This window comes from Trachurus japonicus, chromosome 18 (assembly GCF_045865225.1).
Source record: "Trachurus japonicus isolate A0001 chromosome 18, Traja_1.0".
Taxonomy (NCBI): domain Eukaryota; kingdom Metazoa; phylum Chordata; class Actinopteri; order Carangiformes; family Carangidae; genus Trachurus; species Trachurus japonicus.
In genome coordinates, this window is record NC_140924.1 from 21,470,703 (window position 1) to 21,497,954 (window position 27,252).

General features: G+C 42.9%; 1 protein-coding gene across 1 annotated transcript; it reads right to left on the bottom strand.

The window, feature by feature from the left end:
* Positions 1-739: 739 nt before the first annotated feature.
* Positions 740-25,514, bottom strand: arhgef15b (Rho guanine nucleotide exchange factor 15b). The gene is made up of 16 exons (XM_085759443.1): positions 25,216-25,514; positions 18,373-18,880; positions 12,018-13,016; positions 11,870-11,924; positions 11,270-11,325; positions 10,235-10,509; positions 8,869-9,029; positions 8,555-8,707; positions 7,664-7,793; positions 6,364-6,438; positions 5,078-5,170; positions 4,828-4,982; positions 3,852-4,016; positions 1,935-2,020; positions 1,726-1,830; positions 740-1,031 (listed from the first exon to the last, which is right to left on the bottom strand). Exons 2-16 carry the CDS (start codon positions 18,785-18,787, stop codon positions 862-864), a joined length of 3,093 nt encoding a protein of 1,030 aa, XP_085615569.1. The 5' UTR covers positions 18,788-18,880; positions 25,216-25,514; the 3' UTR covers positions 740-861.
* Positions 25,515-27,252: the final 1,738 nt, after the last annotated feature.

Here is a 27,252-nt window from a genome sequence, read left to right on the forward strand (position 1 = left end):
ATTAAAAGCACTACTAGTGTTTTGAAGGAGCTCATTATTTACAACATTTTGTACATTTACACTCGTATGATACACAAATAATACAAACTCTTGGGCGACGGCGACCTGCAGGGGGCGCTACAGTGTTATTTCACACAGGCTATTATTGACACAATAATGCATTTACAAAGCTCTTGTGCTTGATGTAGTCACGGTGGCTGACTGGATTCAACTGGCTGGTCTCCAGGTCGCGGCTGACAACACATCAGTCACTCAGTCAATTAGTCAATCACCATTCTTTGATGTGCTTTCATAGGCGACACTCAGGCAGGAATGAGAGGTCAAGTATGCGTGACACACGAGGCATTTTTTCAGGTTTGATGTTCTGCACAATCCGGTCCAGCTATGGCTAGAATGATTAGCATGTCAGCACGTCAGGTTTTTTCTTTTAGCAGCGCAGGAGGAGGAGGAGGAGGAGGAGGAGGAGGAGGAGGAGGAGGAGGGAGGTGTAAACAACAAACACTCGCAACAGAATTTTTTAACTCCACAGCTTGAAGCGCTGGAAGACGCTGGTTTTGCTGATATTGAATGTAAACATGCATATAACACACAGGTTTCTGTGAGTGTCAGGAATATATGATTCACTTTTGTACAAACACACACACACGTGTCGTCCAGTAGTATAAATAAGGTGATGACTGCAGGTCTGTTGTGTTTCTCCACCTTCTCCTTTTTTGTCTTTCGATTCCCTCGCTGCTTGAAAGTGACATGACTCATAAAGTCCTCGTATAATCTCCGCGCAGTTTCCGTTTGTCTTCCCTTTTTTTAAAAAAAACCAAACAAAGTGATTCATTGTAAACTTCCTCCAGCCTTCGTTGTTTCTCAGTGGTTGCTGCGGGGATTGGTGTTGCAGACGATGCTCGCCGCCTGGATGACCCTGTAGCGCTCCCGCAGGTTTCGCCTCCTCACGTGCTCGTTGGTGATCTCGATGACGTTGACGACGGGGAACCAGCCCTTCTGCCCGTCGGACAGGCGGCTCCCCTCGTACCAACCTGGGAGAAGGAGAAGTGGGAGACGAGAGGGGAGGGGAGGAAAAGGGGGCAGGGAGTAGGGGAAGATCGGAGGTTTCTGCTTTTGTTCATGCAAGAAAGTCAAAACCAATCAATAAACTGCTAAGGTGGAGGGACGAGGGTCGACACAGTCATGAGGATCAGGGTGTACGAGCAGGCAGAGTCAGAGGGAGGAGGTGTGTTAATGATAGATCATATAATTACATTAAACTTTCTTAATTGGAGCCGTGTCTGTGCTGCATTTCGTCTATCTAGAGCAAACTATTCCACAAAGGGCCGGCGGTGTGGCTGCAGGTTTTTGTTCCACTCAATCAAGAGCACACAGTTTGACCAAACAACTGTCTGAAGACTGAGATCAGTTGATTAAAAGTGAGTCAAGTCCTGTGCTGCTGCTGCAGTGGAAGAGCTGCCCACGCCTGCTCCAGAGACACCGACAGATAAAAACCAAAAGCAGTGAAATGGAAAGATTGTCATTTAGCATAAACAAAGATCAGTATCAGTTTGTTGCAGTTTTAGCTGCAGACGTGCGCTCCATGGAAGAGGAAACGGTCACGATCCAAAGTATGACCGTCTCTGATCATGTTTGAATTGAAGAGACCAGCTCATCTCTGATCAATATGTGTCTGATCAATAGATAAACGAACGACTCGGATACGGATTTCCTACACGTCCTTACCCTCGTTGGTTTTGCGGATGACGTTGACGATGTCGGTGGGCTCCAGGCTGAGCTCGTCGGCCTGCTGGGCGATGTACTGCTCCACACACTGCACCTGAGGACAGTCTGACACACACAGACACACACACAAACATATAATTAACTCACTTGTTGTTTGAAGCAGATTATAGATGCCTCACATTTTTGCGTGCATGCTCGTGCTTCCTCACCCCAGTCTTCATAAATGACTTCGTCGTCCTCTCCGTCCGGGTTGGTGGGGTTGGGGAAGGCGGCGGTCCACCTGTGCATGTCTGACCTGTTGAAGAGAAGGAAACGATGATCGTGTGTGTGTAGGGATGTCGCGATTATAGATTTTCTGGCAACACTTTATAATAAGTACTCTCTATTAAGCATTAGTTAAGCATAAATAAATACTGAATTCTTCATTTATTACGCATGAATACTCATTAGTATGTAGTTTATAAACACAGTTAAAATGTTTTACTCATCACTGATAAGCACTAACTGTATTTATAAACTACATACTAATGAGTATTCATGCGTTATAAATGAAGAATTCAGTATTTATTTATGCTTAACTAACTAATGCTTAACAGTGTGTATTATTATTAAAGGGATAGTTCAACATTTTGGCAAATTGGCCCATTGCCATAATTGCTATAGTCATAGCAGTAGGTTCGTTACCTTTAATTGTAGGTGTAAGCTATTTTTAGTACAGCGGAGCGCAGCAGCAGGCTGCTCAGAGCTACGCTATGGAGGCTAAGGGAATTTCTTGGTTTCCCTCATTAAACTCATCAAATACAAAATCCCAAAACTCCACAGCGCTTTTGTAGGCAAGTTGTGACCTGCACAACCACCACGCTATGAGATAATGACGGAACGATACGAAACAGAGCCGTTTTCGAGGTAAATTCATACAAAACCGCTGATGCGCGTTGCGTTCAGGGACAGTTTTTCAGCAAGCAGTCTCCGTATTTACCCTGTATTTACCTCGAAAACGGCTCCGTTTCGTATCGTTCCGTCATTATCTCATAGCGTGGTGGTTGTGCAGGTCACAACTTGTCTACAAAAGCGCTGTGGAGTTTTGGGATGTTGAATTTGATGAGTTTAATGAGGGAAACCAAGAAATTCCCTTAGCCTCCATAGCGTAGCTCTGAGCAGCCAGCTGCTGCGCTCCGCCGTACTGAAAATAGCTTACACCTACAATTAAAGGTAATGAACCTACTGCTATGACTATAGCGATTATGGCAATGGGCCAATTTGCCAAAATGTTGAACTATCCCTTTAAGTGTTACCGATTTTCTTGGTACGATTATTGTCAGAGAAATAATCAGGGTATTACGATTATCACGATTATTATGCATTAATTCATTTTACAACACTATGAACATGTAAAATCAAATATAGTCAAAATATGATTACATTATTAATAATTTACACAAAATATTATAAAGGACCAATTATTAATCCCCCAGGGGAAATGTTTGAAAGATTCAAGTCATTAACTGTCATCTATACCAAATGTTTAAGTTTATTTAAAGGGACAATGAGGAGTTTGTATTTGGTTATAAAAAAGTCTCACATTAATGTGGATGAATCTACGCTACCCACACTTGTTAATGGCTCCATTATCGATAAATATATTGTTGTCTCTATCATTATTTTCTTATTATAATTAATGGTGGAAATGCTGGGTGAGCCGACCAGCGTTTCCTTACTTTAGGTTTCACGGACGCTGCCCGGCGAGTCATGAGAATAACGCCGCCGAATCGCCGTTTATGGTCGGAACTACGACAGTATCTGATCGTCTTCGAACCTCTGACTTTAATTCTTGATGAATGAAAACATTCTTCGTAAAACGTCCGTCTTGCGCCGGTCCAAGAATTTCACCATGCGCGCAGAGGCTCATGGTAAATGTAGTATGAAGACACTTCGCTTTCTAAAACTCCTCGTTGTCCCTTTAATAGTTTTTTTAATTACAAATGCAAACATTTAAATTCCTACTAATTCAGTGTTATTTTAATACCACGATTAACTGTAAAAAAAAAAAAAAAAGTAATCATGACATCCATCTGTGTGTGTGTTATGTCTTCTAAAACGTGCTGCATCTCCTTTTCGTCACTCACTGCGACGGAGCTTTGATGAGCCGCTCTATCATGCGTCCCTGGTGGTTCTCCAGCAGCGTGAGGTTGAAGCAGTGCTCGTAGGGGCTCCCGCCGCCGCCTTCGTCCAGCGGCTGCACCTGCACCAGGGAGCGGTGGGCATGGTCGAGAACCACGAAACGCTCCGCACTGTTGAAGAAACAGAGGTAAGTTGGCTGTGTTGTACCTGTTACGCAACTGTTTCTGTCCACATGGCAACGATGACGCATTTCAAAGCTACTCTCTCTAGTCTTCCTCTTAGTTAGTTCACCTCAAACACCACTTCCTGCTTTGTTTCAGGAAGTTTGGAGTCATTTCACGTCTTGTTAAAGAGTTGTGATTTCATTTGCGGAGAGTGGTCACATCTGTCACTGTTAAAACTGGCCTGACAGCGGCCCGTCAGAGGAGACAGCTGGAGCGTTTCCAAGGAGATGTAAATATTAAATATCCCTCTCTGCCCCTCCCGTCACGTGTTAACGCTGTTATTGTTGGCACGGTTAATGACTGAGCACAGTTTATGATCTCTGATGTGTGCATCTCTGAGTGAGAGAGAGGGAATAACTCACAGGGAAAGGTGACATCATTCCTGCTGTTTCCTAGCAACAGCTTGAGCAAAGCGTACCGTCGCTTTTTAATCAACAATTCAGCCCCGTTATTAAAAGCAAATTAGATATTCAATCCGAGCTTTGTGCACCAGAGCAGAGTGACACCTTAATTAAGTTATTACTTGATGTTGATGTTTGTAATTGGGGTTTTCCTACTATTATAAATATTCATGATTAAAGTTATTGAAATGCCACCAAAAGCAACAACTATTTCCTCATGTTTTATGTAATTATACAATAACCTGTTTAGCAATTTAGAAAGAATTAAGAAATCGAGGCGTTGACCTTTCTGACATGCCCTGCCATGTAGGGGATTATCTCCGCCTGTTGAAAACTAATAGGAGTCAGCGCCTCACCCCTTCTTAGTGGCGATGATGAGCAGGTCGTTGAAGAGGAACAGGTGGACGGGAGTGAACCTGGCCCTCATGTTGAACAGGGTTCCTGCTTTAGACATTTCCTGCAGCTCTCCTTTCTTCTCCAGGAATCGATTCTGGGAGATGATGGGAATGGCCTGAAAGAAAAGCAGATGTTTACTTCAACGAGCCCGGCTACAAACCCCCCACAGCGAAACGCATCCATCCATCCGACGACGCGGCCTTCGTTTACCTTGAGCCGGTCGAACTCCAGCGTTTTGGAGACGTGGATCAGCTCCTCCATCTGCCTCATCTTCCCCACCTCGGTGTTGCACTCGTCAATGATCTGTGGTGATCGTGAGATGAGAGAAAGTGATCAACTCAACCTGATCATTATCTTCCCCACACTTTAAAGGAGACAGGTTATGTCGGTGCAAGTTGTTTTTAGAACGGCGGAGCAGAGCCGCGAGCTGCTCAGAGCTACGCTAGGGAGGCTAATGGGATTTCTTGGTTTCCCTCATCAAACACATCAAATACACAATCCAACAACTCCAAAACGCTCTGGTGGACAAGTTGTGACCTGCACATTCACCACGCTATGAGATAATAACAGAACGTTACAAGACAGAGTTGTTTTCGAGGTAAATGCAGAGACTGTTCGCCGAAAAAACTGCCCCCAACGGGAACGCGCATCAACGGTTTTGCACCTCTACCTCTAAAACAACTCTGTCTCGTAGCGTTCCGTTATTATCTCATAGTGTGGTGAATGTGCAGGTCACAACTTGTCCACCAGAGCGTTTTGGAGTTGTTGGATTGTGTATTTGATGAGGGAAACCGAGAAATCCCATTAGCCTCCGTAGCGTAGCTCTGAGCAGCTCACGGCTCTGCTCCGCCGTTCTAAAAACAGCTTGCACCGACAATTAAAGGTAACGAACCTACTGCTGTGACTATAGGGATTACGGCAATGGGCCAGTTTGCTAAAAATGTTGAACTATCCCTTTAAATGCAAATGAATGCTTGCCCCTCTACAGGTAGGGGTAGTATTATGCTAATTCAAAAACTAATAACACCATTGTCAGACAACTGAGGGGACAGCTCATAAAACCACATGGATTTCAACCTGGGGAGCCGCCAAGTTACAGATTTTTTTGGTCAATTCTCACATTTTTGGGGCCGGAAGGCAGGTCAAACACCCAAATATGTTAAATCAAAAAGTGAATTTTCCGTAATATGTCCCCTTTAAAACCTCATGCTCCACTCGGTTGTCATTATATGTGACTGGACATGTCTCGTTTGGGAGGATCAGGTTTGTTCCTTGAAAAAGAAAACAACAACCTCAGACTCTCTCTGTTTGAATGAAGTGACTTTGTCCTCACTGACACGTATGAGTCACTGTCACTGCAGAGCTCACTCAATAGGAAATCCTTCACCGAGACAATGGCTGACACCAGATTTCCAGAGGCCCGTGGACACAGTCAGATTATGTGGATGTGTAGGGGTGAGGGGGTGAGGGGGTGCATGGGGGTGTGTGACGTTTACCTTCGAGACAGAAGCCAAAGCCTTGGAGGCCGTCCCCTCCTCCTTCGTCCCCTCCTTTGTTCTTTTCAGGATGTTCTGCAAACGACAAAGCAACAACTTTCCATCTCTGAGCCGCCGGACAAACAGCATCAACAGGACGCATTTTTTCCATCTTCGAAGCAAACAAAGGTCAGCGGCGTGAGACTTGAAGTCTTGTTTGCTCGCAGGTCAAGAGGCGGCGGCGAGTCAGAGCGCAGGAGATGACACTGGAATGAGGACGACATACCACGCAGCCACACACCGTGATCAGGACGGACTCCCGCCTTTCAACGGCTCAGGGTCATGTATACAAAAATGTACCGTGGCGCTTTTGTTTAGACACTTAAGAAAAAATATTTAAAGGCTGCACAGGTCGACCGCTTCGTCACGCTCCAGTCGCGTTTCAATCACGCTGAGCTCCTGAGATTTTCCAAAGAGGAACTGCTGCACACTGATTTTCCATCCCCCATCTGATCGTTTAGTCATTTCTAAATATGAAACATATTGAAACATTGTCGTATTGATTAAATCTGTAGTTTGGAGACAGTGACTTCAACTGTTTTCCAGACATAGCGATGACCTTGCAACTGATGTGTATAATTATATTCCTGCTTTTAATAATCTGAGACAATTTGCAAGACGTTTGATGCAGCTCTCATGTCTTTACATGATGCGTGACGCTGGTGCCAGGAGGTGATTAGTTTAGCTTAGCAGAGGGACTGGAACAAGGAGAACAAGCTCGTCTGGCACCGGTTGAAGTAAAGAAAAAAAGAAAACCCCTATTAAAAGTTTCTGTAGCTCACAAATTAAAGAGATAGTTGAACATTTTGGCAAATTGGCCCATTGCCATAATCCCTATAGTATGATAGGAGTAGGTTTGTTACCTTTAATTGTCGGTGCAAGCTATTTTTAGAACGGCGGAGCAGAGCAGCGAGCTGCTCAGAGCTACGCTACGGAGGCTAATGGGATTTCTTGGTTTCCCTCATCAAACTCATCAAATACACAATCCAACAACTCCAAAACGTCTGTAGTGTAGCTCTGAGCAGCTTGCGGCTCTGCTCCGCTGTTCTAAAAATAGCTTGCACCGACGATGAGCCTACTGCTATGACTATAGGGATTATGGCAATGGGCCAATTTGCCAAAATGTTCAACTATCCCTTTAAAAGTTTGTTTGTTCAATATCCAAAATAAACACTTTTTAGTGAACAACAGTCCAACTAGCTGTGTTTCCCATGCCTCCTGGTTGTGTTTTCTCTGTATCTTACTTATCTGACCGTCTTACCTCAATCAGCATCTTGATGCGTGTTATCCTCTGGAAGGGCAGCAGCAGGAAGGACATGAAGGGCAGCCGCTGGCACTGGGGCGACTCCTGCAGACGAGTGATGACCCCGGCAAACTGTGAGTTGTTCTTCCTGCAGACAGACACCAATGCACGTGGTTAGGGTTTGCACACATATGCAAAACACATGAATGGTCAGGTTACTTTATTTGTACCCTCAGATTGATTTGGTTTGTTGAAAAAAGAATAAAACTGGAGGCGGAGCGCTTCAGGGTTCCCCCAAACCACGGTGCTCATGGAAGAGAAATCATGAAAAAAAAAGGGGGAAAAAAATTGTCACCAAAAGAAAAAGTACACAATGATCCAGGTCCGGGCACTCAGGGTGGTTTGAAAATGATAAAAGGCCTTTAATTCACAGGGCTTTGCTCCTTCTCCAGGGTGTAGAGACACACTCACACACACTTTTATGTTGCTCGAGCCCTAAGAATTAAAGGCCTTTTATCATTTTCAAACCACCCTGAGTGCCTGGACCTGGATCATTGTGTAGCCTACTTTTTCTGTTTGTCACAATTTTCCCTCCCCTTGGGTTTTTTCATGATTTGGTTTGGAGTTGAAGGCAAAAAAAAGTTCATCTTTCTCAGACATAATATACACCATACAGGATTTAACACCAAAAGATATCAAAAAAGTGCTCTAGTGCTATTCAAAAATGTTAAATAAGCAATAAATACCAATTGAAAACAAACAAGCCCTAGAATAAAACAATCTACAGCACTTTGCTTACACCTTTGGGACTAAAAAATCTGAAACTCATTGTCCCAGTTTGACCTCCTGATCCCTGCAGTCGGATTTTATCTATATATTAGACGGAGAAGACACGCTGTCGTTCCTTACATGAGCGTAGTGTAGGTCTTCTCCTGGTAGATCTGGTTGCGGACGTAGTCGATGTAGACGGGGAACTTGTGCTGGGCGTGGTAGTGGATGATGTCGCAGATGTCGGAGAAGACCAGCTCGTCGAATATCCGCTCCTCCAAGTCTTTCAGGAACCTGTGGAGCAGCAGCAGAGTTACCACCACGCGTCCTGACGTCAGGGACACCGCCACCGAACGACCCCGTGTCAGTTCAACTCATAAATCACCTTCCTATTTCTTCTTCCTTCTTTCCCCTTCCCTTTATCTCCCTCTATCCTTCCTCCTGCCGTTTCTCACCTCTCGCTGACCTCCTCGACCTTCAGGGTGTTGGAGAAGAGGGTCTTCCTGTCCCTGATGATCATGGTGTCCTCCAGCTCCCGGCTCTCCAGGAAATGTTCGGTCAGGACTCGCAGGGATCGGAGGTAAGAGGCCTCCGATGTCAGCACCTCGAACATGCTCTGCCAGGGTCAAACACACACACACACACACATTAACTTCAGCCTTGAAGAGATACTGTGGTGAGTCCCACTCTGCTGCAATTTTCCTGTACACTTCCCACTCTACCAGCAAAATTACAGGGTTTTTTTTTTTCTTTCTGAGGATGGAAATGTTGGTGGTTTTGTCAGATGAAACGACTCCACCCACCGGAGGATTTTCAGAGATTCAGTGTCCACGCGACTCCACTCGTCCTAAACTGGAGGAATGACTTTCTGTCCTGCATTAGGAAACCAAGGTTTCTCCCAAACTATAATTCCTATAAGTGAAATGATCCAATACAAAAGCAAATAATGAATCAAAATGTGCATTTAAGTCACACTCTAGGAGGAAGTCGGGCTAAAATTGTGGCTGATGCTGTCACATGATGTGGTAAAAACAATCCTCACATTAACTGCCAATAAAAAATACTAACGCATTCAAGATTTATTGATTATTTTCAATACTGATTAACTTGACATTGATTGTTTTTTGCTGAAGTACACAAGCAAAAACAATTCCCATCACTAATTCACACATGGCTTTTTCCAATAATCATTTTTAAATCAGCTGCTTAATTATTTAATATGTAGTTTGATGTATCATCTCAGCCCTAGTTGTATATCTCCTATATTGCATATATGATTGACTACAAGGCCACACAGATGTCTTTATATAGGCTAACAATACATTTTTATTACCACTTCTTGATTGATTTTATTGATATTTGTTTGATTAATCTGGTTTGCAGTCACAGTACAGTCAGTATGTGTCTGCTGAGGTTTATTGGCTGCCATTGTTCGCAGCATCTGCCCACTTTTTCCAAACAAACCGCTGCAGCTACTGGAAACAAAAACACATCACCGCGCCAACTTATAATGATTTTTCCTTTTTTCTTTTTTTTTTTTTTTTTTGGAAAGTTGAGTTGATGTTGGAAAGTTTGAACCGTGTAACTGTAAAAGCTTTCATGAACTTCAGACACAGTGAATCAATATAACGTTACAGCGAGCGAGCGGAGAATGGACTTTCATTTATATAAAAACATCACATTATTACTTTAAGATGAGATTTATAATGTGATACTGCATCTCCAGTGTCTCCCCTCCATGCCTCATTGATTTTTCTTGATGGTGTCTCTCCTCTGTACATTAGCCTCCTCCCCTCCTCTCCCCTCTTTCCCATCCCTCACCTCCTGGTACTTGCACTGCTCCGGGGTCAGCTGCTCCAGCACGCCGCTGGCCCGTACGTCCGCCAGGTCCTGCCACAGCGTGCTCTGGCCCGGCGTGGGCACGGGGCTGCCTCTCGGCGCTCCGTTCCCAGACATGGAGCTGGTGCCGGTGCCGGAGCGCCGGTAGGCCGTGTCCATGGGGTAGTCTGCGCTCGTCTTGCTGATGTTACGGCTGACCGTCTGGCGCCGGATCTCCTTGGTGATGACGGATTCACGGTACGTCTGGTACATCGGTTCTGAGGGAAACACAAACACATGAAAACTGAGTATGTAACCAGGACATGATACAGTTGGTCAATCAGTGGTATTTAGTATATATCTTATTTTGTATATATCTTTATTCTATTCTTTTATATTTTCTATTCTTTTATATTTTAGTAGTATTTTGTATATATCTTTATTCTATTCTTATTATTTATTCTATTCTTTTATATAGTATATGTGTATTTATGCATATTTCCTTTTTGTATATAATAAATTTAAATAATAATAAATTTTATTTGTAACGCGCTTTTCCAAGTGCTCAAAGACGCTTACATAAAAACACAATTTAAAATACAATGCAGTAAATTATCACAGTTAAAATACAAGAACAAAATACACAAATTTAATTTATAGGTTAAAAGCCAGTTTAAAAAGGTGGGTTTTTAAAAGTGATTTGAAGGTGTGGGGGTCTATATTATAGTATATGCGTCTCTTTCGCACTACAATATTTTAATTCATTCTATTTTATTTTATTTTATTTTATTTTATTTATATTCTTAATTCTCTAAATTCTTATTCTATTCTATTTTTTGTACTTTTATGTTTGCACCTGACACCAAGACAAGTTCCTCGTGCTGTAAACTGACCTTTACTGCTCTTGGCAATAAAACAGTTCTCATTCTGAAACTCGACACCATGACGATCGTTGTGAAATTCACCGATCACAAAGTTATATTTTCATTTTCACTGATGCTGCTGTTGTGTTGTGTTTGCTCCAGGTCTGGGACTCACCATCCTGCAGGCGAGACTCCCAGCTGAACAAAGACTCTCTCCTCAGGGAGCTGTTCCTGAAACAGGAAGTATGGAAATGGGACAAAAGGTGCAGTCGTCAACAACAACAACAACAAAAACAGTGCAGTTATTTAAAGGGTAAGACCGCTGATATTCTCTATTTCTCCTTATTTTCAACAAATTCCCTAAAAATGGCAACAATGGTGTTTTTCAACTTCCACACTTCTTCAAAACGCTCACAGTTTCCGAAAATAGATGGGAACTGTAGTTTTTAGGGGGAAGTTATTCAAACAGGAGAAAATAAACAGACGTTGCTGAGTATTTTCTCACAGCAGGGCGTTACATGTTCAGACTAAATGCCCCCCCAGTGCAGTAGACTGGGCCGTTCCTTTGTTTTCAGTTGTTTCTGGACAAACTATAGAGGAGTTTGTTACAGTGTATTGACATTACAGACGAGGGCTTTGTGTCAGTTCAATTCTTCACTGGCTTTTAGTCTTTTCATGTGTTTTGGTGACAAACAGACCGACACAAAGCGCCAAGAGCCTTATCCTTTGTAAAAATAGAGGTGAAGTGTAGAAGGAGCCCGGAGCTGTAACTCACAGTGGATCCACTGTGTCGTCTTTCTCTCTGTCTGTTGCTCCGTTCTCCTCTCCTTCTAGAAAAAACAAAACAAAACAAATGTTTCATCTCTTCAGTCCCACCACAGATCACGAACAATTTATCTCGTCTCGTTCCGTAGGCTACGAACCTTTTATCTGTGTGAGGGACTGGAGCGAGGTGCTGCTCAGCCTGCGGGGGTCTGCCTTCGGGGGCGGCGGCGGGGCTCTGTGAGGCACGAGGGGGCTGGTCAGAGGAGGAGTGACGGCCCGCTGGGGGCTCAGCCCGGCGCCGGCGACGACGGAGCTGCCGGGCGACGCGGGCCTCAGGCTGCGCCACTCCTCCAGGGTGGGCTGGGGGAGCGGGATGCCGGCCCGGTGCGACGGCGTCAGGCTGCGGCTTTCCTGGATCAGAGGCATCCTGGGCGGGATGGCGGGGGGCTCGTCCTGCGGGCTCGTCGCCGCGGCGGGCCCCGCGTCGCTGGTGTGGAACTCGGAGGTGGGGTCGGAGGTGCTGTAGGGCAGCTTGGACCGCCGCTCCGGTTTGCGCACCTTGATCTGAGGGATTTCCAGCTCCCGGGTCAGAGCGGCGGTCTGTCTGAGAGCGGGGTCGACCACGGGCAGCGTGGCCTCGTAGATGTTGTCCTCCTCGCTCTCCTGGACCTGGGGCGACTTAGTCCGTTTGGGGGGCACCGGGGGCGACTGGGAGCGGGAGAGCGCGACGGAGGCGAGGATGCTGTGGGGCCCCGGGTCGGACCGCCGCCTGTGGCCCTCGGCGATCAGGACGCCCAGCGACTGGCTGAACTTCGCCCTCTGGTTCGACGCCTCGCTGTCGTCCGCCGCGGACAGCTCGCCCACCTCGTCCTCTTTCTCGCTGCTCTCTTCCTCCTCCTCCTCCTCCTCTGCCTCTTCTTCCTCCTCCTCCTCCTCCTCCTCCAACTCCTCTTCCACGTCCGCCTCGTCTCCCTCGTCTCCGCCGCCGTCCCCCACGTCCGCCGGCACCCAGATCAGCTTCATGCCGGGCCGCTGCAGGTGGCACACGCAGCCGCAGCCCGGCTCGCAGACGGGGCTGAGCGGCGTGCTGGGGCTGAGCTCCACCTCCGCTTCGTCTCCTCCCAGCGGCCGCAGCTCCACCTCCTTCCCATCAGGCTCTGCAACCAACAGAAGCAAAACATGTCAGCAGCTGGAAAAGAAAACTTTTTTTATGTTTTATCGTGTCCTGGTTTTTTGCTGTTGGTGTGAACAAGCTGTTTCCTGCTTCTTTCCTACATGAATCCCCAGACACTGATTGAGAGATTGAGAGCCCCCTCCTCCCCTCCTCCTCCACCACCCCCATTCCACCCCCTCCTCCATCTGCTTTCATCCTGGCACACGCTGGACGGTCGAGTCAGCAGTTCATCACTACGCAGAGCGTTAAGTGGTGTCTTCAAATATTCATGGAAAGTTTGGATCATCGCAAGGGGAAAAAAAAGAAAGAAAATCCAATATTGACAAAAGGAAATGGAGGAGGTGGAGGAATGAGAGAGGAGGCTGGAGGTTAAAAGAGTCACAGAGTCAAACTAAATAGTCAGAAGAAGTCGCATCTGTCAATCAATCAATCAATCAATCAATTTGTTTATTTCGGGCATGTCAATTTAAATCATCATCATCACACTTCATCTTAGTTCAAATAATACAATACACATGGCCGAAAGGGAAAGCGGGAGAAGCAAAAGCTTATCTAGTCCCGCCCCCATTACCCACAGAATAAAAATCTTTATCATAATCTTATCTTTTTCTTTTTGCTTTCTTTTTTTTTTTTTTTTTACATTTTGATATAACATTCTTTTACTTATGACATTTTGACATAACATGTTACAGCAGTAGGTAGTATACAGATCATATCATAATCTTTTCCTTTCTTTTTGCTTTTTTACATTTTGATATATACCCAGGGGGCAAAGCAAAAAAACGGACACGGAGCGTTGTAAAAGCTTTGACACCAGAAATGATATCTAGGAACTTCAAGGATTAAAACCTGGGTGGACAACCCGGTCAACTAGCTGCTGGAAAGCTACAGGGGGCCAAAACCCCTTTCTGGGGTCATTTTGCTGGCGAAATGATGTAAATGCAAATATTTAGGTACTACAATGGCATAAATAGTCATACAACTATAAAATTTGGCAGAGAGTATCTTGACACATAGGGGGAGGCATGAAAAAAACATTCTGGGGTTTGTTGCAACTCAATTTTAAGATATCACCCTCAACATCCCAAAAAAGACCAAAAAAAGTACTGTTCGCCTGACAAATTCTCATGAAAATTATTATTTTTCAGCACTTTATGGAGAATATCTATGCTTAACATGTATATAGAAAAATTCCTTAATTCATAAGCTTCCATTTGAGTCCAAGATAGCCTTTCTATCTCAAAAGCTCCACTTGCTGTGGCCAACGGTCTTCTCTATCTATCTGTTCACTTTGGGGAGACCAGAAATAGAATGGTTTCTGATCAGGCCAGTTAACATGTAGTTTTTCACAATAGGTGTTGCATTGTTTGGAGACAGCCTGTAGCTTTCCAGTAGCTAGTAGAAAGGCTATCTTGGACTCAAATGGAAGCTTATGAATTAAGGAATTTTTCTATATACATGTTAAGCATAGATATTCTCCATAAAGTGCTGAAAAATAATAATTTTCATGAGAATTTGTCAGGCGAACAGTACTTTTTTTGGTCTTTTTTGGGATGTTGAGGGTGATATCTTAAAATTGAGTTGCAACAAACCCCAGAATGTTTTTTTCATGCCTCCCCCTATGTGTCAAGATACTCTCTGCCAAATTTTATAGTTGTATGACTATTTATGCCATTGTAGTACCTAAATATTTGCATTTACATCATTTCGCCAGCAAAATGACCCCAGAAAGGGGTTTTGGCCCCCTGTAGCTTTCCAGCAGCTAGTTGACCGGGTTGTCCACCCAGGTTTTAATCCTTGAAGTTCCTAGATATCATTTCTGGTGTCAAACCTTTTACAACGCTCCGTGTCCGTTTTTCAAAAAACTGGGATTTTGCCCCCTGGGTAATAACATTCTTTTACTTATGACATCTTGACATAACATGTTGGCAGCAGGTAGTATACAGAGCTGAAGTTTAGCTCTAGACAGTACATACAGATTACGTGTGTGTTTGCACATGTGTCCATATTTGCCCGTCATGAGTGAACAACAGTCTCATCTTGTAGCTTGACATGTCACAAAGTCACAGAATGGTCCAATCGACAGAGAGCAAAGTCCAGTGTACTTATTATTTGTTGGGATGGTGTGAGAGCCCTTTTTTGCCATTTTCTTTTATTCATCCATCTCCTCTGCAGCCGCGTTTAACTTATTTATTCACAAATTGCTAAATTGCTGAGATGTCGGAGCGCATCCCGACCACAGCACTTCAAGTGGTGGCGTTGTCCGCCCTCGCGTTGCTCTGTTCAGTGGCGATCTTCCTCATTTTCCGATATTGGATGAAAATTCCGCATCCCAGGGTGAACATCCCAATTGTCATGAACGTGAATGTACACGTCCTCGACATCCTCCACATCCAGGCAGAGGACTCTCCACTTTTCCCATCCATCCAGGATGTAGCCAGACATGAAGGTCCCGTCCGGGCATTTGGGTTCTCCAGAGCCCGCACGCCTGGTTGAGAACACTCAACAATGGCATTCAGTGACCAGCTCAGCAAATCCATCGTGGACCAGTTGACTGAACTCAGTGTGTCGATTTACAGGACTCAAAGGGGAAATGCCGGGAAAATGGAAAATGCCGATTGTTAGCGGGTTGACCCGCGTTTAAAAAACCCGCGTCGACCCGCTAATTTTAGTGGGAAAACGGCTCTACTAAGGCAGTCGAGTGGTTCCTTCTGAATCCATATTGGCTGTCATATAGCAGTTTGTGTTTGTTGATGAAGTTGTTGAAAAGCTTCTCCAAGATTTTTGACAGTTGTGGCAGTATTGAGATTGGTCTGTAATTGGTAAACTCGTGTGTGTCCCCATTCTTAAACAGCGGCACAACTTTGGCAACTTTCATTTTGGTGGGAAATGTCCCAGTTTGAAACGACAGATTGAGAATGTATGTTAGCGGTGTAATGATACCTGGTAAAACTTTTTTAATTAACCTCATGTCAAAGTCGTTAATATCAGTAGATGTTTTTTCTACACACTTGTTGACCGGGTGTCTAATCTCTGTGGCCTTCACTGGTGTGAGAAACATTGAGCTAGGGTTTCTGTCTCCGTCCTTATCAAAGTGGTCCCAGTGTAGGGGTGAGTCAAGAATGTCCTTGGCTAGCTCTGGCCCAATATTTACAAAAAATTGGTTGAATCTATTTGTTATGATTCCCGGGTTATCTTCCTGCATGTCTTTATAGTTGAAGTAGGGAGGGTAGCTTGGTTTTGCCCTGTTGTTATTGGTCACATTGTTTAGAATATCCCATAGTTTTTTAGTATGATTCATGTTTTCTGCTAGTAGATTGCTGTAATATTCTTTCTTGTGTTCATTTAAAATGCTATGTAGTTTGTTTCTATACCTTTTGTATTTCACTTCTTCAGTGCAGACATGTTTTTAAATGAAAAGAAAAAGAAAGAAAAAAAAGAGGAAATCTGTGGTTCATCTAAACTAATTAGATTTTTAGGTTTTAATCACTTTTACACACATTAGTAAACATCCATTACCTCCTTGATTGAGTGCTTTTCAAAATAAAGTTAAATAAATGATTTTATTCCTCCTGTAACAGCTGCTTTAGTTCTGATTCACAGATTTAACGCATTAATTGATCAGCTGATTCTGATACTGGATTTTCTATTATTTTTTAAAGGGATAGTTCAACATTTTAGCAAATTGGCACATTGTCATAATCCCTATAGTTTTAGGAGTAGGTTCGTTACCTTTAATTGTTGGTGCAAGCTGTTTTTAGAACGGCGGAGCAGAGCCGCGAGCTGCTCAGAGCTACGCTACGGAGGCTAATGGGATTTCTTGGTTTCCCTCATCAAACTCATCAAATACACAATCCAACAACTCCAAAACGCTCTCGTGGACAAGCTGTGACCTGCACATTCACCACGCTATGAGATAATGACAGAACGTTACGAGACAGAGTTGTTTTAGAGGTAAATTCATGCAAAACAGCTGATGCGCATTCCCGTCAGGGGCAGTTTTTTGGCAAGCAGTCTCTGCCTTCACCTTTAATGGAAAGCACAGTCGAGAATGCAAATGCAAAACAATCTCTAGATCTCAGATAGTAGAATTTGCTGCCTTTCTTATATGATTGTAAATTGAACAATCGAACAGTTTTAAACTGTTGTTCAGCCACAAAACACAATTTGAGGAAAATCGCCATTGGCCCTCAGAGGCTGTTATTAGTAATTTCTCTATTTTATCATATTTTACAGTCTGAACAATAGTGAATACAACTGTTTGTGTGGCCTACTTAGATGCTCTCTGTTTCTGATAGGGAACCAAAACAAGGAAGCAGAAGGATTTGTAGCTGATGAGGGAACTATCTAATCAGGTGACCAATAAAGTGATTCCTCTTGAGTCGATCAGTATGACACAGCAGCAGCATGGAGCCCATGACAAAGATCCACGGACCGAAACTGAAAGGACCTCCAAGTGTTTCCTGTACTTTACTATAGACTGTGAAGTAAACACACACACACACACACACACACTGACTGACTGAACCTGTTTATGGCTCGAGCAGCCGCCAGCACCACACCTGTCTGTTGACAACACCCACACCGTCCTGGAAATGTGACTTTGCTTACAATCAGTGAACACACCCGCTCACATATAGATGTCTTCACATGCATTGGGGCATTTTCTGTCAGTTTTATCTTCAGGCTCTTTATCTAAAAATAATCCAGTGTGCTGCCTGTAAAAACTGGCACTAACTTCTAGGGGTGGGAATCTTTTAGTATCTCATGATTAGATTAGATTCAGATTTTTGGGGCGATTTTCGATTTAAAACGATTCGATTCATAATGACTTCTGCTTCAGTCTATCGGTGTGCAAAGGATCCTCATGATCTACTCCAGTCTGCTTTGCAAGACAGAATGACTGTCTTGCAAGTGTCTTTTTCACATTTACTGAGTTTCAAACATTAATCCATGCTTAGATGGAATTGTTGAAACTGTTGCATAAAAGCAATATCACATATTGCTTAAGTAACAAAATGAAAAGTGCCTCTTTATTTAAAAAAATAGTGCAGTTAAACATGCTGCCTTTTAAATTCTAAGGAAATGGAGGCCAACAGCCAACAGATTTGTTTCATTTTTTTAATTTTTTGAAATCGATTTTGGGACATTTTATATGGATTCTGAATCGTATTAAATGAGAATTGCGATTCTTATGTGAATCGATTTTTTGGCACACCCCTACTAACTTCCTTTACACTTTGACCTGCAGGTCTAAAGCTGCAATAAGTAACTTTAAATGTTTAAACATTGTTCTGAAGAAATGATGAGACAAGCAAAAAGTTTCAGACCCACTGTACCTGATCGACCTCCTTCCACAGCGACGCCGTCCCCCTCGTCTCCCCCTGTGATCTCGTTCTGCTTGTGCAGCAGCCGGCTCCTCTTCATGGGCAGCGGCGGCGCCTTCTCCGTCCCGATCTGCAGCTGCAGGCTGCTGCGGCCCGGTTTGGGCTTGATGGTGGGCGCCCTCTTGAACTGCGAACGCGATTTGTGTCCCGTGGTGCCATTGGTGGGTCTCGCCTCCGGTCGTTTCGACACAGACCCCTGGTTGCTGAACTTGCTCACGATCCGTTTGACTTTCCCGCTGTCTCTTTCTCCCGGAGGAGGGGAGCTGGCCTGGGTCGACGGCTTCGGGGGGATCTCCGGTCTCGGTTTGGCCTCGGGTTTGAAGTGTAACGGGGATTCGGGCCGATGCGGAGTTCCCTGGACAGACATGGTCGCTGGAGGTCTTCTCTTCTGGCTCTAAGCCCTGACCAGTCAGAGGTCAGGCTGTGAAGGCAAAGGTCAATGTGACCACGCCATGATCACCTGAAAAGAAAGAAGAAAAAGTCTGATATCATTTTAAATGTCATGTCTAATTTATTAAGAGTGCATCACCAATTTAGGAGAGAACCAGTGGCCTACGTCACCCACAAACCAGCTTGATTGTTAATAGTCAAGTTAAGTTAAGTTAAGTTAAGTTAGAGGGACTATCACACCACAAACCAGCTTGATTGTTAACAGTCAAGTCAAGTCAAGTCAACTTAACTTAACTTAAAGGGATAGTTCACCCAAAATTGAAATTTCACTCATTATCTACTCACCCTCATGTCGACTAAGGGCTGGGAGAAGTTTCAGAGTTATCCATGGCTTCTCTGAGTTACAGGGGGTCTCGGCATAGCAGTGCATGTCCATATAACGGTTGCAAACGGATACCAACTGTCTTCGTAACAAAAAGACACACCAAAAAACATCCAAATACCTCCATGCTGCTCGTATGTAATGTCCATCTTGTATTGAAGCCCCGAAATGCAAAATTGTCCCGAAAAAAATTAAATAAGTCTATATTTCAAGCTTGTTTTGTAGCGGAAGCTTCTCGAAGCTCCTCTTCCCGGTTCGCATTTCAGGGCTTCAATACAAGACGGACATTACATACGAGCAGCATGGAGGTATTTGGATGTTTTTTGGTGTGTCTTTTTGTTACGAAGACAGTTGGTATCCATTTGCAACCGTTATATGGACATGCACTGCTATGCCGAGACCCCCTGTAACTCAGAGAAGCCACGGAGGACTCTGAAACTTCTCCCAGCCCTTAGTCGACATGAGTGCGAGTAGATAATGAGTGAAATTTCAATTTTGGGTGAACTATCCCTTTAACTTAACTTAACTTGACTTATCTTAACTTAACTTAACTCAACCTAACTTAACTTAACTTAACTTAAAGAGAATATCGCACATAAGACAAAGTAGAACAGCCCCTCAAGAGTTCAAGTTGACCGACCACAATCTTCTCTAGAGCAGCTTCAGCACAGACAGCCAGATAGCAGCCAACCACGATCAAAAAAGCCACTCATGGCTACAAATAACGCTCAGGACAGCTGCACCATACTTTGTCAACAGCACAAACAGGGCCCCACTACATAATACGAGTCATCAAACCCCTGCTAGCTCTGTCTGGTTTCTATTGAAAAGACACAAATACAGACCTCAACCACTCTATTTGTACTGTTGACGAAGTCTGGTGCTGTTCTGAGCGTTATTTGTGGCCATGAGTGGCTTATTTGATGGCGGTTGGGTCGTGGCTACACGGACAGCAGTATTTTGGTATCTGGCTGTCTGTGCTGAAGTCGTTATGAAGTTTGCAGCCGGCAAACTTGATCTCTTGAGGGGCTGGTCTACTCGGTCTCACGGTGCGTTAGACCACGGGTTAAACTTACACTGGAACATCCCTTAGGGTATACGACAATATAAAACTACAGTAAAAATAAGTATTTTACAACAAAATATAGAAAAACCCAGACTATGTCCGTAATATGCACAACTTGATAAGATAATAAGAATAAGAATGAAACAGGGTAGGGTAGTGATAGATAATAAACCTGAAGCATCAGATGAACATGAAAGAAATCAGATATATTTATAAATATCTCTTTAACAAGAACTACAGTGTATCCTTGTTGCACCTTTTTTGTACTTCCTTGTTCTTGTGAAATTCTGGATAGGTTGACGCCCTCCTGCACACTCATAAGGTAAGTGATATGGGTCGAAAGCTTTATTTTAGGTTTAGTTTTAGAGTTGCATGTCTTCAGACGGTGAACACAGTGAGCCAATCGGGGGAGAAAACATTAAAGGTGCCTGATGTAATGTGGGAGGTTTTAGCGATTACATGGGGAACGCCTTGAAAATCTAGGGTTAGTGGTTTTCAACCTTTTTGGCCTGATTCACTCTGATTACAGTCATTTTCTGTAGCTGGAACAAACATTCGCAGCAAAGCGATGCACATTACACTGGTGCAGTATTTCCATTACAGTATACTGTAATCCTAACATCAGACTTTGAGCTCTGTGCAGCGAGTCCCCCGCTGTAAGGCCTCCCAGGAAAATGAACTTTGCACGTTCAAGTGTGCACACTAGTGAAAAAAATACATTCCTACACATAAAAGAGGAGATAATATAAAACCATCTGAGTGGCTGAGGTTTAAGTCTATTTACTGTAAAGTGAAGCAGCGGAGAGAGCGAATCCGGCTCCGGCTACAAACCATTGATTTTTCCAGTGTGATATTCCCTGGTATCCGCGTACAACGTCTCAGACTGTTATCTAATCATGACTCTGCTTTGTTTATGACTTTACTGCCTCAGAGACTCCACTGTGTCAGCACTATCAGGAGGACAGGGATGTTGGGAGGGAAGCGCTGCCAGTAACAGGAGTTGAAACCGAATGAAAAAGTCGACAGGAAACAGAACTGAGCCCGTTTTTGGAAAAATAAAAAATCTGATATTGTTAGAGCTCAAACTTCTGAGTACAGCAGCAGATACAAAAGGTGGTTCCTCTTTTGGTTTGCTCTTTCATACTTTGAATAGAATTAGTCATTATTATCTACAGCGGCACTGTATTAATGTGGTAATAATTTACCACATTAATAATCCCTCCGCCCTGTCCACTGTTGCTCTGATTGGCTCCAGCAGTTTGACCTCTCAGTCACTGTGGACATGCTCCAACTCCACAGGTGTATTTGACTTTCAAATCTTTATCTTTATTCTAATCTCCACATTTTTTGTTCCTTGTGTATCATGCACAAAAAAAATCACAATTGTGGATTCAGTGACCTGAACATTGTTGTCACACAGATACACACAACAGTGCATAAGCACAGACACTCGTGCTCTGCTCCAAATCCAAACCTTGACAGATTTCCACAGTCAAAGCTTTGGTTTTTTCCTTTTTTTCCAGTGTGTATAAAAAGCAACGCGATGACGATAACATGAAATTCAGTTTCCATTCTGGGTGACCACATGGCCTCTGTGCTGCAGATTCTTCTCGCCATATGTTTTTTTGGATGCATGTGCAACAGCTGATGTAATACCAGACCCAACGAGCGATGGTTACTCATCGTCTGAGTCACAGAGAAAGAGAGCAGAGCTGCAGAAAATGACCTCGCTGATACATTTATTAATTTGGACGTGTACGGGAATGACATACGTGGCTGCAACAAACAGCAGCTTTGTGGTTAACATAGTGAGAATGTCGATTGATAGATTGACTGATGGATTAGTTATCTACACGCAGCCGGCATCGTATAAATGCTGTGGTGTGGCTTTAAGGAAGTCGGTGTCCATTCATTATCGCAAACCACTATATGTAATGAACGGTCTCTGCACACTTTATGGACCTGCTGCTGATTAACAGACTGACTCACTGTCTCAGAACAAAAGTGGAAACAATGAGTTGATTCATGTGCTCACATAAAAGCAGCCTGACTTCTCGGTTGCTCTAGATCAGTGTTTTTCAACCTTGGGGTCGGGACCCCGCGTGGGGTCGCCTGAAATTCAAATGGGGTCGCCTGAAATGTCTAGTAATTGATCAAATTTATTTTTTAAACTAATTATTATTCTTTTTAAAATAATGATTAAAAACACGACACACAATTTTAAACAACTGTATTACATACTTTCACTTTCTTGAATATAAATCGAGTCAAATAAAATGCAGCATAAAAATATCTGAGCTGGCGAATCTTGATCGACGGCCGTGACCGTGTGATGTCATAATGGGGTCATGACGAGCGAAAAAAGGTTGGGAACCACTGCCCTAGATGAACAAATACATAGAACAAGAGAACGAGTTTGATAAGACACACACACACACACACTACACACAGGGACAGCAGAGCTAATGGGTGATAAGTAAACACCAACATTTACCTATTGTGTACATACAGGCAGGTGAAACAATGGATGCCTGTATAAATGTATAACAACAACATAGAGCACAATGTCTATATACAAGTAGAGTGCAAAGGTGTGAATAGTGTTTGTAAAGACGCTGTATGTTACTATGCATGTATATAACACTGGAACCACCTGCACATCATATACTATATATTATATAGAGATATAATATATAGTATATGATGTGCAGGTGGTTCCAGTGTTATTACACATGTAGTTTTCTTGCATGTTATGAATAAAATGTGTTGTTTTTGCTGATTTTCGAGAGTATGAGAAAACAATTTGGATGATGTCATCTGCTAACCCCCCAAGGATGATGATGTCACCGGGGTTACCTCAGCCTGGGCTTGGATAAACTATCATCAGACTTCAAATTAAAGGAGCGCATGATGTGGGCTTTTACCGGGTTAAAGATGGGGGATGCAGTATCCGGTGTTTTTGCCAATTTCCTCTGCTGCTTTTATTTTTAACCTTTATATTTTATTAATCTGTCCTCGTCTGCCTCAACTTTATGGAAGAAGAAAAATGAAATCCACAGAGTGGGCTTTAATACCACAATCACAAAGTGGTCTGTTGCTAACATTAGTAACATTTTTAAAGAATTAATCACCCTGTTTACCTGCGTAACAGCAGCAGGTAAACAAAGGCATGACAGATATTCATCTACTATAAAAGGTTCTCGACCCGACGGCTTCTCTTCCACATGGTTTCCTAGAGTCGACACACAGCTACGTACCAACCGCCTTGTCACTGGGAAAGTGAACGGGCCAGTCGGACCAGTCTGGAGGAGATGTGCATGCTACACAGTCAGTCACTGAGCCTATAATAAAGAGACAGATGGGGTTTCATGTTTCATGTCTGACTGAAACGCGTTTCTGGGACGACAAGTAGCCGTGTATAGAATAATGAGAATGCAACAAGGCGAGAAAAAGAAAATGCATGGCATGAAACACGAGGAGGTCAATTATAAAACCATTAACCTGTTCATACTTTCAATTTCAATTTTTCTTTCTTGTGTCTCAGTTTCCACAATCCAAGAGGCATTTTTCAGAAACATGACATACTGCAGCAAACTATGTGAATGGGTGTGTGTGAATGTGTGTGTGTGGGTGTAATGCAGTTTCTTAAAGGTTTCATATTTGGCCCTCTGGTTATAATCATTGTCCACAGGCTGATACATAAACCCCGACTATGGGAGGGTGTGTGTGTACGCTCACAAAGACACCGGAGATCATCACACACTCTGATTTCTGATACTAACACACTCAGAGTACACCCGAGGTTACATTCCCCCGGAGTCGGACCCCCCCAAAGACTTTCTTTCTTTCTTTCAGTCACCCCCTCCCAATCAGACGTCAAAGCCTTTTGTCTACTTCTGCTCCTCCGACCTGGTTAGTTCAATAGCTGCGTCCTCCAGTCTGCTGGACTTGACGCGCCCGGACTGGGTCAGTGGGTCGGTCATTCATCACCCTGAGTGTGTTTGTCCTGGTGAAGCCAATACATATCAGATATATGCTGCGATCCCTTAAATCAGACCAGCTCGAGAACAATCCTTAAGTGCTTAAAGAGGAGTCCATTAACACAATGCTATGTGTGTGTGTGTGTGTGTGTGTGTGTGTCTGTCTGTGTGTGTGTACAGTAGCCATCTGCTCTATAGAGACTAATGGGTCATGCAGTGTGTGTAATGAGTGGGGGGCTTTAAGAGAGCTACTCACTGCCTGCATGGCCAGCAGCAGCATCAACCAGTGTAATACATGTGAGGATGATGCTGTGCCTGTAAGCTCCACGTTGGCCAGGAAGAGGGACGGAAAAGGTGTGTCGGAAAAGGAAAACACACACACATTCATAACACACACACACACACTGGTGAGAATGCAGGAAAACACGGATTTAGCGTGGGAGAGGGGATTATCTATAAATATGCAGATGTAAATATTATGTTTAGGTCTCATATAACTGTGCTAAATGGAAATATCACAACTTTAAGACACCTTTAATCTGCCAATAGTGATCGATTATAGTGATTGCAAACGTTTTCCTATTATAAATATTCGAATTAAAGATAAATTAAGTGTTTCTAGGCTGTTTATAAAATGTGCAATGTCACTGATTGCCTATTATGATAGTATAATCTTAATTTTTATTGCTTATTCGCGTCATATTACGTCTTAGTCCGCGAAATATGGAGAAAATAATGCAAAAATTGCACCACAACATAAAACAGTTGAGTCACGTTAAAGGGGTATTACATTACTTTACAGTAAAACAATGTCAGTGTGATTGTATAAAAGCCTTTCAGGGTGTTTCAGAGGTTTTTCCCAGTAGGGAACAGGTGCTTTCAGACTCGACCGCCGGACTCACAGAGCTGCACTTTAGTCAACTGAGAATAATTAATCAATCTAAGTGAAAACGTGAATTAAAGAGGAGAAAACTCACCAATATTGTTCAGACGTGTCTGGTTGTGTCTCTTCAGTCATTCGGCTCCAGTGTTGGTTGGCAGTCCGCTAAACTGTTGTTGGTTTTTTTTTTTTACACCCGAGAGAGAAAAAAGCTTTAGGTTAAAACCAGTCCGCAGAGCAGCGGCGTTAGTTCGCTGTGCACTTAAATATTCAGGTGAAGTTATTCAGCACAGAAACAAACAGGCTCAGTTTCTTATTGTTTCTCTGACAGGGTTGTTGTCTGAGCACCCATCATCCCCCTGTTGTTGTCTCCTCTTTGTTACCAGGAGCGTGTATGAGAGGGGAGGAACAGGAGGCAGCGGTCCAGCAACCTCCCCCTCCAGCTGAGACCGACAAGTCACGTGGAGTGATGCCGGCTGCTTCCGGTGAGGGATTTCAAAATAAAACACCCAGCTTGGTGTGTGGCAAAGGGTACAAAAGAAAGACTATAGGCTAATTGCCAACTGAAAATAGTAGATATTGAATATGCGCACAAGCAAGTTACTTTATGCTCCTGATGACTGACACATTTTCTTTCTAAATTAATTTGTGCGATGGATTTTAGCAATAATAACACGGTAGGCTTAGTTGCTTTTGTTAAATTCTTTGTTCATTTTACTACATCAGTTTTTTGTTTGTGTTCTGCATTTGGTGCAAGACAGAGTTTTGAATGATACAGTATAAAGTAGACTGCAAACTGTTGCCAATTAGATCATTGTGATATGCCTATTACTTATTGGTTATATGTTCAGTAAATAGCATATATCCATTTTGTCTGTTTATTTGTCTTTCTGGCTGAGTGTTTAACTGCATTTCAGTCTATTAATGTCCCACATGAATGAGCACTTTAAATCAAGAAACAGTCATATTGCAAAAATATAAGGTGCAGATTGTATATTAGATTAATGCATTATGTGCTGCATTTCTTACATTGCTGATGGCTGAAGAAATGATTTACACACACATCTGTTTAGTGATTGAAACGATTAGGATACGTTTTCTTGTTTAAAATGTAAATAAGGCTGTATAGACACATGTAAAAACAAAAACAAAAACCCATTCAACCATAAATTTTTTTTTTTACTCTTGCATGATTAGCCCTCTTATTCTCTTATTCTCATTCTCTTATTCTTATCCTCTAAGTCTCTGAATACAAAGACATGGTCATAGTCTTTGTATTCAGAGTCTTAGAGACTCTTATTTTGAAGGACAAAATGTCACAAATTTGCCACTTTCCGGAATTTTATTGTAAACTTCAAAAACTTTTTTGCCCTCACAGTCTGCCAGAAACAAATATTAAATCTTTAAGTATTGCAACATACTTTATATGGTGTTTACTTTCAGTAATATCTTTGTTTTGGTATTTTACAGTGAACTGCTGTGTAAATGAAGCAGTGGTAGGCTACTCTTAACTGTAATATATCGTGATCAAAGCCTCTACATAGAAATGACTTGATACAGTAGCTATAAAAGCCCAAATCAATTACAATTAAATTACATTATTTGTCAGGTGCACAGAAGGAGGTGCTTAGCTACTGTATGTTACTTTACTGTGTCCCTCCCCTCACCTCTGGATTTTACCTTTGTATCCTACCTCCACCTAGTGCCTCAGTTGGGAGCAGACATGTAGGGTATGTCAGAGGAACTTTATATGTCCAGGTATCTCTATTTATTCTAGATGATTTATTCTTTTCACTACTGTATGAGATGTGCAATCTGTATTTTATGGAAGCTGATATCATAATTTTAGAACTTAAATTACTACCTGATAACTTTTACTAGCTATGTAATTTGAAGTATTGACTAACTGTAATCTGTCTGATATACTGCTGTCTAATAGTTTTGACACTATGTCACATTTATTAGATATTACAAAGTCAAAATTGAAGTTGGCCATTAGTTAATTAGATAATTGCCACTTATGTTATAATTAATCGACTTATTGAATTCTGACTAAATCTAAAAAGAAAGTATATAGTTTGTGCCTATCATAGTATTTTATTGCATTTATTATTATTATTCCTTGGAGAAAGTG

Excerpts from the sequence above, each read along its gene's own strand:
- arhgef15b (XM_085759443.1), bottom strand. The coding sequence starts at position 18,787 with ATGTCTGTCCAGGGAACTCCGCATCGGCCCGAATCCCCGTTACACTTC. Across the intron at positions 11,326-11,869 it reads GACGACACAGTGGATCCACT|GAACAGCTCCCTGAGGAGAG; the intron begins GTGAGTTACAGC and ends TTCCTGTTTCAG. Across the intron at positions 9,030-10,234 it reads AGCAGTGCAAGTACCAGGAG|AGCATGTTCGAGGTGCTGAC; the intron begins GTGAGGGATGGG and ends TGACCCTGGCAG.